The sequence below is a fragment of the Orcinus orca genome, chromosome 3 (genome assembly GCF_937001465.1).
Source record: "Orcinus orca chromosome 3, mOrcOrc1.1, whole genome shotgun sequence".
Taxonomy (NCBI): Eukaryota; Metazoa; Chordata; class Mammalia; order Artiodactyla; family Delphinidae; genus Orcinus; species Orcinus orca.
In genome coordinates, this window is record NC_064561.1 from 37,728,377 (window position 1) to 37,743,711 (window position 15,335).

General features: G+C 38.9%; 1 protein-coding gene across 3 annotated transcripts in view; it reads left to right on the forward strand.

Annotated features, from left to right (window-relative positions):
- ATP10B (ATPase phospholipid transporting 10B (putative)) overlaps nt 1–15,335 on the forward strand; it is a 310,749-nt gene that overhangs the window by 202,801 nt on the left and 92,613 nt on the right. For all 3 annotated transcript variants that reach the window (XM_049708452.1, XM_049708451.1, XM_033432029.2), the window contains one exon: nt 207–411. In XM_049708452.1, the coding sequence (XP_049564409.1) occupies nt 207–411 (205 nt within the window). The remainder of the gene's footprint in view (nt 1–206; nt 412–15,335) is intronic.

Sequence of the window (15,335 nt, forward strand, 5' to 3'; positions counted from 1 at the left end):
GATCTTTACTAGTGAGATTCTGTAGATCATGCTTAGCTTTTCTAGAGATGATGAGAGTGGTCATCTGGGGCAAGGTAGAATACAGAGCGGTCCTGTGACAGGCTGACTGGAGGATATTAGGTGCAGGGGGGACCTTTTCCATTCACTCATTCATGTTCTGGAGAACTTTAACATTCACTCTGACCCCTGTCTTTCTCCAACCCCAGAAAAGAGCAGAGCTACACGCAGAAGTGCTGGAAGGATGTGCAAGTGGGGGACTTCATCCAAATGCAATGCAATGAGATCATCCCAGCCGACATACTCCTCCTCTTTTCCTCGGACCCCAGTGGGATCTGTCATCTGGAAACCTCCAACTTGGATGGAGAGACAAACCTCAAGCAGAGACGTGTTGTAAAGGGCTTCACACAGCAGGTAGGGCTCTTTCTAAGATCTTCAACTGGAATGGCAAAGGGAAGATGCCAGCCAGCTCTACTGGGAAACTGGATTTAACCTGGTGTGTAGAGGAGAAGGTAGTAGATGCCTCCTTTTCCCAGGCACTTAGGTACAATTAATCTTCCCACCAACTCTCTGAGATGGATATCATCCCCTTCTCACAGATGGGGAAACTGAGGCTTGGGAAAGGTAAATAACTTGCTGAAGGCCTCAGAGTCCTTAAATGGGGACCCCCTCCATTCAACTGAAGAAACCGTGCTCTCTGCTCTAAACCGAGGAGTCTAGTATCTGCTCAATTACTCTTGAGACCAACCCACTTTTCTGTGCGTATCCAATCCTGGCTCATCCTGCCCAGCTCAGCTTCAGCAATTTCTCCCTCCATGAATTTTTTTCTAGTACTCCTTTGACCGCAGCATAAAAGCAGCAAGGTACCATTAACTATGTTACCATTCGTGTAGGTCTTACCTTCTCAACAGTACTGAAACCTCTTTAAGGACAGGGAGTGATCATCAGCATTTTAATTTAATCCCCACTTTATGTGTGTGATACCTTGGATATCATGGAGGAATCATGATTGTTTGGTGGTTAAGAGCCCAGGCTCTACATCTGGCAGAGCTGAACTCAAAAGTCCAACCCCACCATTTATTCGCTGTCTCACCTAAGGCAAGTTATTACCCTCTCACACCTTCATTCCCTCATCTGGAAAATGGGCACAAAAATAGTACCCTCTCCACAGGGTGTTTCTGAAGACTGAATTGTTACTGAGCCAAACTTGGTTCTGCGTGCCCACGTGCAGTAAAGCCAGTCTGCTGACACTGGGTCGTAGTAAAGGAAAACGCAGCATTTATTGTAAGGCTCCATATACAAATAGTCTGGGACAGCTAGTGCTCAAAAAGACTGAACTCCCTGATGGGTTTCAGGAAAACATTTTTAAAGGCCAGCTAAGGGAGGGGGATCACAGGGTATGTGATCTCCTCGTGCACAATTCTCTGATTGGTTGATGGTAAGGGAACAGGGTGGTGTCACAGGGTTTATCAATCCACAGGCTCCAGTAGGTCTTGGGGCTATGTGCTCACGGTCATCAAGTAGTTAACATCTTCCATTTGATGGGGGTTTTCATGTCTGTAAAACAACTCAGGAAATGTGCATCAGATACTATTATCTAGGTACTTCACAAAGGAACTAAAGCAGGGAATATGGGGGAGAGGTCAGCCCCCAAAAGGCCCCATAAGGTCCTGCTTGATTATAAGATAATATGTACATGAATTACTTAGCATGAAGCTAGGCACATAGTAAGTAAGAGACCAGTAAATAGTTGGCAGTAAATATCAGTGGCGTGCATAGGGAATATGTGTTGACTGATCGAAACTGGGTGTGATATTCCAGTTTTCAATTAAAATTCCCCTTGAAAGGGTTGATTTCCCATCTGGTACCTTGCTCTATGCATGGAAAAGAATAAAATTCTATCACTCCTCTTCATCCTGACAGCCTGTGGCTGGGGAGAAAACAGATGAATCAGGGGATTTAGAAGAAAGAAGGCAAGTGGTTCATTCCTCAGAGATGCTCATGAGCTAACGTTTCGTTGTCTAGACAGAAACTTCTCAAGAGAAGGCCACTCATCATACCTCACTTTGCCTCTCTCAAAGCCCCGGATGAACAGTTCTCATAAAATCGCTTTTCTATGATTGAACTCTGTTCTCTCATCCTTACAATGGGAATAGTAAAATAGCTCTCCCAAAGTTTTACTGTGTGATTCAAATGAGATAAGGAAAGTAAAGAACAAAATAGAGGGTTTGCTGCATTGTAGATACACAATAAATGGTCTATTGCTGGTACCTCAGCTACAGTTCCTACAATGGGAATGGAAACTACCATGACCACCATGCCATCATCTTGCTTTGTGGTTGTGATAGTGGCTCAGTCCTCCCATTGGTGCCCAGGCTCTATTGAGTCAATCACTGCCCTGGGGCTTGGCGTCTGAGTTTTCTCTCCTTTGCTTGTCCTTGTCACACTCACCCAATCATCCCAGTGTTTACAAAAATGTACGGTGGGATCTGGGTAAGCTCACAAAGCCATTCTAGACACAAAATAACAATCTATTTCTTGGCTCAGGGCCCTGTGGGCTGCCCTCTAGGGCAAAGGTTTTCAAGGTTTTTTAACCATAACTCACAATAAGAAATACATATTGCACACACACACCTATCCACATGAACGTGTGGGTATGTGTGTGAGTGTATAAAACTGCCGCCTCAGTCATACTACGTGCAGAGGACTCTGAAACTTTCTATTCTATGCTATCGGGTTTTGGGTTTTGTTGTTGTTTTAATTTATTTATTTATTTTTGGCTGTGTTGGGTCTTCATTGCTGTGCACAGGCTTTCTCTAGCTGCAGTGAGTGGGGGCTTCTCTTGTTGTGGAGCACAGGCTCTAGGCGCTTGAGCTTCAATAGTTGTGGTGCACGGACTCAGTTGTGGCTTGTGGGCTCAGTAGTTGTGGCGTGTGGGCTCAGTTGTTGTGGCATGCAGGCTCAGTAGTTGTGGCACACAGGCTCAGTAGTTGTGGCACGCAGGCTCAGTAGTTGTGGCCCATGGGCTCTAGAGTGCAGGCTCAGTAGTTGTGGCACACGGGCTTAGCTGCTCCGCAGCATGTGGGATCTTCCCGGATGAGAGCTCGAACCCGTGTCCCCTGCATTGGCAGGCAGATTCTTAACCACTGCGCCACCAGGGAAGCCCTGGTTTTTGTTGTTGTTTTTGTTTTTAAGTTCTGGGAGCAGCAAAACGTGTGTGTGTTTGTAAATCTACCGTTCAGCCGGCCCACCCCAACATCCTCACCACAACTCTGAGTCTTTTATTCTCTTTCTCGGGCAGTTATTTCGGCGCTGTTGAGGTTCACCCAGTCCCTTCTCTTTTTTGCCATTGGCAGCGGCTCCCAAGCTGTTTCTTGTATATTAGTTAGTCTGATAGTTTGGGATTTGACTTGAATGAAGAGCTGGATGAAAGAGTCATTCACACTCCACTGCTATAAACCAGCCAATTCAAGTTAATCACATCTCTCAAACTCTAACCCTGAATTCTCATAGGGTACTTGGTGTAATGATTTACCCAAAAAAATAAATAAATAAATTCACTTGTAAAGGGAACAAGATTTATTTGATTTTGAAAGTTTCCAGAATTCTCTATTCTATTTCAATTCTTGATTCTCCCCCTCACTTTGCTTAAATGTGCTTTTCCACTTCTATAAGAACAGGGGTAAATAGTACTAATAATAATGCACTTTTGTAAAGCCCTTATAAGGTAAGTGAGGCACAGAAACGTGAAGTAACTTGCCCAAGGTCACTAAGCTGGGAAGTATTGGAACCAGGATTCAAAGCCAAGTTTGTCCAGTCTCAGCTCTTAAGGTTTGCAGTAGCTCACCTCCCTGGTCCTTTGCCTCTCACCCAGACTTTACCCAGAATTGCTTACTTGAAAACACACATTTATCGTTTTCAATATTCTTTCCACATGTAAGTAACAAGCAGCAGGAAGAATAAAAGCAGGCCTAGCCAGCTCCCTGGGGAGGAGGAATTTTAGCTGCTCTGTGCGATCTTGCTTCTCCCTTATGTCTTCAGTGCAAAAATATTTCTGAATATGGATAGAATTCTCTTCTGACTAACTCTATATATAATATTTCTCAAATGTGTTGAACAAAGATGTTGATGAGAGTTGCAAGAAAAATACATGTTGCACTGTCAAATAAGATCAGAAGGCAAAAGGTTACAAGTTTTCCAATAGTGTGTACTGCAGAACTTCTCAGATACTTTAATAAAGGGGGAGGGGGGGAAGGTACTAGTATATAATATTTCTAATTATTTAACCACAGAAACCTTTGATTCCAAGGACCATATCCCAGGACTACTACAGGAGAGGTGGGATCACAATTTAGAAATTTGCCTTAAATGCATTGAAGGTGTTTTGGATGTATCATAACCATCACAGGGAGAAACTTTTTCATATATACATGCATCCTTCCCCATTATTATCACCAAATTATGATTCATGGGGACTGAGTAGTAGTCTGGGCATGCATATTTTTTAAATGTTCTCCCAGATGATCTTAATATGAACCTACCACTAGCTCATCAAAAACCTGTATAATAAAGGGAAGCTGTTACTTCCAAAAAACACTCATCATAATAATGGGAATAAAGCCACCATCTACAGGAGTCTTACATGTTTTGCCCATGTTGTCCTTTGTCCTCATGACCATCCTGTGAGGAGGACATCACTACTCCATTAGACAGATGAAAACCCTAAGGTACAAAAAAGGCAAAATTCACCACTTGTCTCAGAGAAGATTTTGAACACCTGGAAATGTGGTTTGTAAATTGAATATCTTAAATAATTAGTATTAATGACTTTTTTTAGCTTGTTATTCCTATTGGCTATGAGACTTTTATTTTGCCAAAAGGGGGTTTTTACTAACCTCAGAGATTTCTAGAAACTCCCAACCCCACACCCTATACCCACAACCATTTTCACTGCTGTGTTCTGTTCATTGAAAGTCAATAAGACAAACTTTGTCCCAGCTCCCCTAGATCAGCACTTCTCAAGGTGGAGTCTGCCAAATCCTTATCTTAAGAGATAGTTCTTTAAAAACTAAAAAAGGTGTGTGGTCAAATCTGATTAGGAGGCCGAAGTCCTGTGGACCCCTCCAGGAGGTTCCAATGTCCATGAATATTTTAAGGTCTCAGAGAAGACCTAGAGGAAGGAGGCCAGTTAAACTTTCTTTAACCCTGAGCTTTCCAAACTTATTTAACCTCAGAACCATTTGGGGCACAATAATTTTTCACCTTAATATGGAAACTTGAACACATTAATCTACATTGTGTGGAACACACGTGATCACAACAGGTGAGGAATGACCGAGAGGCTGACTATCCTCATGGCTTAGACAGCTCATCCTTGCCTTTCCTGTCTAGGTTCAGGGGAAATTATAAACATGAGAGAGCTTCTCAAAAGGATATTTCCCCTGTGACACAGCACATCATTCTCAAGGTTGCCAAAGAGTTAGTTTCAAAATCCATTTCCCAGAATGCAACTTAGACCAAGTCAGGTTTCAGGGTTGTTGTTTATTTTTCAGTCGGAACTTTTATCATGATGGGCCATCTTTGCATTCACAACATTATTGACCTGTTCTTGAAATATTTATTCCTACATCCCATTGCTGGGAAAAGGACAGAAAGGGAAGGAATACAAAATTAGGATTATGCCGAGGTCTGCAAAGCAGGCAAGAAAACTTCATTAGAGAATTAAATTTTACACTTCTGGGGCTTCCCTGGTGGCACAGTGGTTGAGAGTCCGCCTGCCGATGCAGGGGATGTGGGTTCGTGCCCCGGTCCGGGAGGATCCCACGTGCCACAGAGCGGTTGGGCCCGTGAGCCATGGCCGCTGGGCCTGCGCGTCCGGAGCCTGTGCTCCGCAACGGGAGAGGCCCCAACAGTGAGAGGCCCGTGTACCGCCAAAAAAAAAAAAAAAAAATTGTACAGTTTTCTCTTTGGGGACATTTTTGACACCTGAAATGTCTTCTTTTTTTAATTTTTTTTAATTGAAGTATAGTTAATTTATAATATTATGTTAATTTATGCTGTACAGTAAAATGAGTCAGTTATACACATATGTACATTCTTTTTTTATATTCTTTTCCATTATGGTTTATCAAAGAATATTGAATATAATTCCCTGTGCTATACAGTAGGACCTTGTTGTTTATCGATTCTATATATAATAGTTGCGTCTGCTAATCCCAAACTCCCAATCCATCCTTCTTCCACCACCCCCCGCTTAGTAAAATCTCTTCTTTAAAGGGGTTCCAAGATGGGCACTAGAGATTTAACACCTGAAAATAAGTATGTGTCATTAATTTTGGTAGATGGAACATTTACCAAAGCCAAAGAATCAGAAATGAATTCTTCCAATTAGTATTTCAGAGCAATTATCCTAGTTATCTTTTATCCAAACCATTGAAGCCCAAATCCTACTGAAGTGTGTGTCAGATCATTTCCCAGTAACAAGGCACTTGGGACACCAAGTTGACATGGGCTAGCCTCTTCAGCATCACCTGAAAGTTTGTCAGAAATGCAAAATTTCAGGCCCTGCCCCAAACTAAACCAGACTCTGCCGTCTAAGAGATCCCCAGGTGATTCATGTGCAATTGAAGTTGGAAAGCACGGGCCTAGAGCATCTTTGATTAATGTAATAATTGTGCCTATCTGTTTTATTGCACACGTTAAAGATTCTTAATTGACTCTGCCTTTTAACTAGCTTGAATTCCACTGATGGTTAGTGCCTTTAAGCCATTTGCTCAACTAAAAAGAGCCATTGTAACCTGGATCCTCCACAGTGAATGTGTGTGCTGATTTAACGTATTTAGACAGGAGAGCACTTTACCTACGGAGTTGAGGTGGGGTGGGGAATTATCTATCACCATCCCAGTTCAGTGATGATGCATCTTGAATGAAACAAAAAGTCTCTGCCTGTCCATTCAACTTGTCTGCCCTGAGAACCAGAGAAGAATCCTCTTTCCTGCTGGATTTTATAATGGGACTGCATCTACGTAACAATATACTATAATAATAATAATAAACAGTATCAATAGGTAACTTGGTTGAGCACATACTATGTGCCATAAGCAGCTCTTCTAAGTGTTTTATACCTATTATTTCTTTCTACTCCTTCTAAAAACCCCTATGAGACAGGCACTTTGATTATCCGCATTTGACAAACGAAGCAAGAACACTTCACTAACTCTGCAAGCAAAGGACTGAGCTCAGCTTTAAACCCAAGAAGAGTTCTTTTATTTTAACTTTTCATTATGGGAATTTTCAAGTATATACAAAAGTGAGAATAATATGATAAATTTTTATGTGCTCATCACCAAATTTCAACGATCAGCTCATAACCAATCTTGTTTTCTCTAGATCCCCACCCTCTTCTCTCTGTTAATTATTTTGAAGCATGTCTTTTCAATACCCAGCATTTTATCTGTAAATATTTCATTATCTATCTGTCAAGAATAGGATTTTTAAAATTATACCGTTCTATCTTTGTCAGGCCTAAAATAGTGGCAGTAATTTCTTGATCTCAACTTCCAAGTCAGTGTTCAATACTTCCAGTTTGTTTGAATAAGGATCAAAATAAGGCCAAATACTAAGATTACTTTCTTAAATCTCTTTTACTCTGTAGGTTCCCTAATCAGCTTTTTTTTCCCCCTTGCATATTTAGTTTTTGCTGCTGAATAAAACAAGTTGTTTGTCCCGTAAAATTTCCCATAGTCTGGATTCTGCTGATTGTGTTGTTTCCTTGTGGTTCCATTTTGTTTTCCTACCCACTATATTTCTATAAATTGGTGGTTGGATCTAGTGCCTAAATTCAACTCAGGTTAGACTTGTGTTTGTGTGCATGTTTATGTCAACATTACATCATAGGAAATAAAGTGTGTTACCATCTTGAGGTACAAAATGTCTGGTGGTCTTTTTTCAGTGTAAGCAGTCATTGATGATCATTGTTTCGATCCATTAATTCAATTGGGATTTGCAAAATGGCGATACTCTAACTCATGTATAAAGAGGAATTTCCCCTCATCAAGTATTTGGTTACTGTGCACTACCCTCTATAAAGGCAGGATAAGTGTTTGTTCCTTTCCTTTTATTTACCAGTTTTAAAACTATGATTTGATTCCCTAACATCCTCCAAAGTTGACCAGTGAGTTTCTCTTTCTTAGTATCAATATGAACTCCTGGATTAAAACATGTTTGATGTATGTCAAATCATTGCAGTTATTATCTTTATTGAGTATCCCATCTTTAGCCAGTGGGAACTTCTTCAAATTGGCTTCCAAGTTCTTTTGCCATGACCTCAGTAGTCTTTGACAAATCTAGTCCCTTTCGATAGAAAAATGGCGTTTAGAAGTTATAGTAAGTACATGCTAGAGGTACTTTTTGCTATTGGGTTAATCATTGTTTCTAGGGCATTTAAGTGAACAGAACTAGGACTTTTTTTTTAAGATTAAATACATCAAGAATTATGCTGATACTTCAAATTAAGGGCTAGAGGGTTTTACTCAACCTCATCAATGTTATGTAAATCCTTCTCCCACATCAGGCAAAGTCCATAACCACTGTACTACACAGCTCCCTTTTGATATTTGACACTCGATATTGGACACGCACCGTTAGAAGTAGAATTAACGACATTTTCAAGATGAGAAAAGTTAATTTCAGAGAGATTGAATCTTGTCAAGGATTACCTAGCCAATATAGTACGGAGACAGAGTTGGAACTAAATTCTGATGTACCTGATGATTTCTCCCACTGCTAAAGTAAATTTTAGATTCTTTTATATGTATTTTCCATTTCTCAAATAAATACAATTTTCATATATATGAAAATACTGAAGTTTTATAAGTTTTAGTTATAATAATATACAATAATACTTAGTATGACCATGATGGACACAACTCTATAAAAAGCTGTTATTTTTATTTTTATAGCCCCCTGACTTCCTTTTTTTTTAATTCAAACAAAAAGTCACAAAAATTATAATCATCCTCATCAGTTCACTCAGTCCCATGTAATTAATTTTTTTTATCTTGATCTTTTGTTAGCACTTTTATGAATTCATCAGTTTTCCATTAGAGTTCTGAAAATGCTTATTCATTCACTTCAGCAGTATAGTCAGTTACCAGAAACCTGTACTTGTCAGAGTCTTTTCCATGAATTCCTTGAAGATGAAACCCTTTTATAGGAACATTTTTACAAAAGCATCAGAGTACACCCAGAACTGTCTGTAAATGACAAAAGACTTAAAAACGACCACGGTTAAAGATTTGATGAAAGTTCATATAATGCAGTTGACAAGGAAATTTAGTTATTTCTGAGATATACATTTTAAAGTAATAACTAGAATTATGACTTACAACATTATACCAGAACATATAAGATTTTTAGAAATTTCATGTAATGTCTGAAACATTTATATTAACATATTTCCATACAAATAACCCAAAGAAAGTTTAGTATTACTTGCTTGTTTGTTTGTTTGTTTATACTGCAGGTTCTTATTAGTCATCAATTTTATACACATCAGTATATACATGTCAATCCCAATCACCCAATTCAGCACACCACCATCCCCACCCCACCGCGGTTTTCCCCCCTTGGTGTCCATACGTTTGTGCAATACATTTGTGTCTCAACTTCTGCCCTGCAAACCAGTTCATCTGTACCATTTTTCTAGGTTCCACATACATGCATTAATATACGATATTTCTTTTTCTCTTTCTGACTAACTTCACTCTGTATGACAGTCTCTAGGTCCATCAACGTCTCAACAAATGACCCAATTCCGTTCCTTTTTATGGCTGAGTAATATTCCATTGTATATATGTACCACTTCTTTATCCATTTGTCTGTCGATGGTCATTTAGGTTCCTTCCATGACCTGGCTATTATAAATAGTGCTGCAATGAACATTGGGGTGCATGTGTCTTTTTGAATTATGCTTTTCTCTGGGTATATGCCCAGTAGTGGGATTGCTGGATCATATGGTAATTCTATTTTTAGTTTTTTAAGAAACCTCCATACTGTTCTCCATAGTGGCTGTATCAATTTACATACCCACCAACAGTGCAAGAGGGTACCCTTTTCTCCACACCCTCTCCAGCATTTATTGTTTGTAGATTTTCTGATGATGCCCATTCTGACTGGTGTGAGGTGATACCTCATTGTAGTTTTGATTTGCATTTCTCTAATAATTAGTGATGTTGAGCAGCTTTTCACATGCTTCTTGGCCAGCTGTATGTCTTCTTGGAGAAATGTCTATTTAGGTCTTCTGACCATTTTTGGATTGGGTTGTTTGTTTCTTTAATATTGAGCTGCATGAGCTGTTTATATATTTTGGAGATTAATCCTTTGTCCATTGCTTCATTTGCAAATATTTTCTCCCATTCTGAGGGTTGTCTTTTCGTCTTGTTTATGGTTTCCTTTGCTGTGCAAAAGCTTTGAAGTTTCATTAGCTCCCATTTGTTTATTTTTGTTTTTATTTCCATTACTCTAGGAGGTGGATCAAAAAAGATCTTGCTGTGATTTATGTAAAAGAGTGGTCTTCCTATGTTTTCCTCTAAGAGTTTTATAGTGTGTGGTCTTACATTTAGGTGTTGAATCCATTTTGAGTTTATTTTTGTGTACGGTGTTACGGAGTGTTCTAATTTCATTCTTTTACATGTAGCTGTCCAGTTTTCCCAGCATCCCTTATTGAAGAGACTGTCTTTTCTCCATTGTATATCTTTGCTTCCTTTGTCATAGATTAATTGACCACAGGTGCGTGAGTTTATCTCTGGGCTTTCTATCTTGTTCCATTGATCTATGTTTTTGTTTTGGTGCCAGTACCATATTGTCTTGATTACTGTAGCTCTGTAGTACAGTCTGAAGTCAGGAAGTCTGATTCCTCCAGCTCCATTTTTTTCCCTCAAGACTGCTTTGGCTATTCGGGGTCTTTTGTGTCTCCATACAAATTTTAAGATGATTTGTTCTAGTTCTGTAAAAAATGCCATTGGTAATTTGATAGGGATTACATTGAACCTGTAGATTGCTTTGGGTAGTATAGTCATTTTCACAATATTGATTCTTCCTATCCAAGAACATGGTATATCTCTCCATCTGTTGGTATCATCTTTAATTTCTTTCTTCAGTGTCTTATAGTTTTCTGCATACAGGTCTTTTGTCTCCCTAGGTAGATTTATTCCAAGGTTTTCTTTTTTTTGCAATGGTAAATGGTAAATGGGAGTGTTTCCATAATTTCTCTTTCAGATTTATCATCATTAGTGTATAGGAAGCAAGAGATTTCTGTGCATTGATTTTGTATCCTGCAACTTTACCAAATTCATTGATTAGCTCTAGTAGTTTTCTGGTGGCATCTTTAGGATTCTCTATGTATAGTATCATGTCATCAGCAAACAATGACAGTTTTACTTCTTCTTTTCCAATTTTTATTCCTTTTATTTCTTTTTCTTCTCTGATTGCCATAGCTAGGACTTCCAAAAGTATGTTGAATAATAGTGGTGAGAGTGAACATCCTTGTCTCGTTCCTGATCTTAGAGGAAATGCTTTCAGTTTTGCACCATTGAGAATGATGTTTGCTGTGGATTTGTCGTATATGGCCTTTATTATGTTGAAGTAGGTTCCCTCTATGCCCACTTTCTGGAGAGTTTTTTTATTATAAATGGGTGTTGAATTTTGTCAAAAGCTTCTTCTGCATCTATTGAGACGATCATATGGTTTTTATTCTTCAATTTGTTAATATGGTGTATCACATTGATTGATTTGCGTATACTGAAGAATCCTTGCATCCCTGGGATAAATAGCACTTGATCATGGTGTATGATTCTTTTAATGTGTTGTTGGATTCTGTTTACTAATATTTTGTTGAGGATTTTTGCATCTATATTCATCAGTGATATTGGTCTATAATTTTCTTTTTTTCTGGTGTCTTTGTCTGGTTTTGGCATTAGGGTAATGGTGGCCTCATAGAATGAGTTTGGGAGTGTTCCTTCCCCTGCAATTTTTTGCAAGAGTTTTAGAAGGATGGGTGTTAGCTCTTCTCTAAATGTTTGATGAAATTCACCTGTGAAGCCATCTGGTCCTGGACTTTTGTTTGTTGGAAGATTTTTAATCACAATTTCAATTTCATTCCTTGTGATTGGTCTGTTCATATTTTCTCTTTCTTCCTGGTTCAGTCATGGAAGGTTATACCTTTCTAAGAATTTGTCCATTTTTTCCAGGTTGTCCATTTTATTGGCATAGAGTTGCTTGTAGTAGTCTCTTAGAATGCTTTATATTTCTGCAATGTCTGTTGTAACTTCTCCTTTTTCATTTCTAATTTTATTGATTTGAGTCCTCTCCCTCTTTTTCTTGATGAGTCTGGCTAATGGTTTATCAATTTTGTTTATCTTTTCAAAGAACCAGCTTTTAGTTTTATTGACCTTTGCTATTGTTTTCTTCATTTCTTTTTCATTTATTTCTGATGTGATCTTTATGATTTCTTTCCTTCTGCTGACTTTGGGTTTTGTTTGTTCTTTCTCTAGTTCCTTTAGGTGTACGGTTAGATTGTTTACTTGAGATTTTTCTTGTTTCTTGAGGTAGGCTTGTATAGCTATAAACTTCCCTCTTAGGACTGCGTTTGCTGCATCCCATAGATTTTGGATCGTCGTGTTTTCATTGTCATTTGTCTGTAGGTATTTTTTCATTTCCTGTTTGATTTCTTCAGAGATCTCTTGGTTATTTAGTAATGTATTGTTTAGCCTCCATGTGTTTGTGTTTTTTACAGTTTTTTCCCTGTACTTCATTTCTAATCTCATAGCGTTGTGGTCAGAAAAGATGCTTGATATGATTTCAATTTTTTAAAATTTACTGAGGCCTGATTTGTGACCCAAGATGAGATCTATCCTGGAGAATATTCTGTGTGCACTTGAGAAGAAAGTGTAATCTACTCTTTTGGGATGGAATGTCCTATAAATATCAATTAAATCTATCTGGACTATTCTGTCATTTAAACCTTCTGTTTCGTTATTTATTTTCTTTTTGGATGATCTGTCCATTGAGGTAAGTGAGGTGTTAAATCCTCCACTATTATTGTGTCAGTGTCAATTTCCTCTTTTATAGCTGTTAGCAGTTGCCTTATGTATTGACGTGCTCCTATGTTGGGTGCATATATATTTATAATTGTTATATCTTCTTCTTGGATTGATCCCTTGATCATTATGTAGTGTCCTTCCTTGTCTCTTGTAACATTCTTTATTTTAAAGTCTATTTTATCTGATATGAGTATTGCTACTCCAGCTTTCTTTTGATTTCTATTTGCATGGAATATCCTTTTCCATCTCCTCACTTTCAGTCTGTATGTGTCCCTAGGTCTGAAGTTGTTCTCTTGTAGACAGCATATATATGGGTCTTGTTTTTGTATCCATTCAGCAAGCCTGTGTCTTTTGGTTGGGGCATTTAATCCATTCACATTTAACGTAATTATCGATATGTATATTCCTATGTTCGTTTTCTTAATTGTTTTGGGTTTGTTTTTGTAGGTCCTTTTCTTCTCTTGTGTTTCCCACTTAGAGAAGTTTCTTTAGCATTTGTTGTAGAGCTGGTTTGGTGGTGCTGACTTCTCTTAGCTTTTGCTTGTCTGTAAAGCTTTTGATTTCTCCATTGAATCTGAATGAGATCCTTGCCAGGTAGAGTAATCTTGGTTGTAGTTTCTTCCCTTTCATCACTTTAAGTATATCATGCCACTCCCTTTTGGCTTGTAGAGTTTCTGCTGAGAAATCAGCTGTTAACCTTATGGGAGTTCCCTTGTATGTTATTTTTCGTTTTTCCCTTGCTGCCTTCAATAATTTTTCTTTGTCTTTATTTTTTGCCAATTTGATTACTATGTGTCTTGCTGTGTTTCTCCTTGGGTTTATCCTGCCTGGGACTCTCTGCACTTCCTGGACTTGGGTGGCTATTTCCTTTCCCATGTTAGGGAAATTTTCGACTATAATCTCTTCAAATATTTTCTCTGGTCCTTTCTCTCTCTCTTCTCCTTCTGGGACCCCTATAATGCGAGTGCTCTTGTGTTTAATGTTGTCCCAGAGTTCTCTTAGGCTGTCTTCATTTCTTTTCATTCTTTTTTCTTTATTCTTTTCTGCAGCAGTGAATTCCACCATTCTGTCTTCCAGGTCCCTTATCCGTTCTTCTGCCTCAGTTATTCTGCTATTGATTCCTTCTAGTGTAGTTTTCATTTCAGTTATTTTATAGTTCATCTCTGTTTGTTTGTTCCTTAATTCTTCTAGGTCTTTGTTATACATTTCTTGCATCTTCTCTATCTTTGCCTCCATTCTTTTTCCGAGGTCCTGGATCATCTTCACTATCATTATTCTGAATTCTTTTTCTTGAAGGTTGCCTACCTCCACTTCATTTCATTTTTTTTCTGGGATTTTATCTTGTTCCTTCATCTGGTACATAGCCCTCTGCCTTTTCATCTTGCCTATATTTCTGTGAATGTGGTTTTTGTTCCACAGGCTGCAGGATTTTAGTTCTTCTTGCTTTTCTGACTTCCTTTTGGTGAACCTCTCCTCCAGAGCTCTGCTGGGGCATGGGTGCACACACACACACACACACACACACACACACACACAGACATGGGATGCCCCATTCCCAATGGTTTGCCCACTTCTATTAAACATTCTTTTTCTATTTTTACCCCTTAAGGGCCGCATTAGGAAGCTCTGCCAGGTTGTGTGAAAGATATAATCTCATTAAGGTGTTAACAGATGAAATCTTTAACAGCTTAAAGTTTTTCTCCCTCCCACTATCTCCATACCCCACGATAATATATTTATGTTGTAATAGTGGCCTTCACTGTCTTAAACACTATGGATAATTGTGGATATTTCAGGCCAATGTGGGAAATACTTGGTATCTCAAAGGGGAGACATACCACTCTAGTATATGGATTAGTCGGGACTCTTGTTTGCGGGTGACGGAACTCCAGTTCGAAGTAGCTTGGACAAAAAGGAGTCTTATTGGAAGGATACAGTGTGAGATGGGCCTCAGAGTGCTGTGGACCTGAAATTTCTATCCATCAGTACAATCTCCATCTCCTTTGTCTACATTTCTCTCCATGTTTGGTTTTAGTCTCTCAAACCAGTTTCTTTCATGTGGAAGAAAAATTGGCACCAATAAAACTGCATTTATGCCCCACCCCCCAAAAAAGGACTGGGGACCTTCCCTGTTGTCCCACTTGAAAAGCATCCCAGGGATTAGCCTGGCTGGTATCATGTGCCCACCCCTAGAACAATTCACTCTGGCCACTGGGGAAGGATTCTTTCCTTGGCATC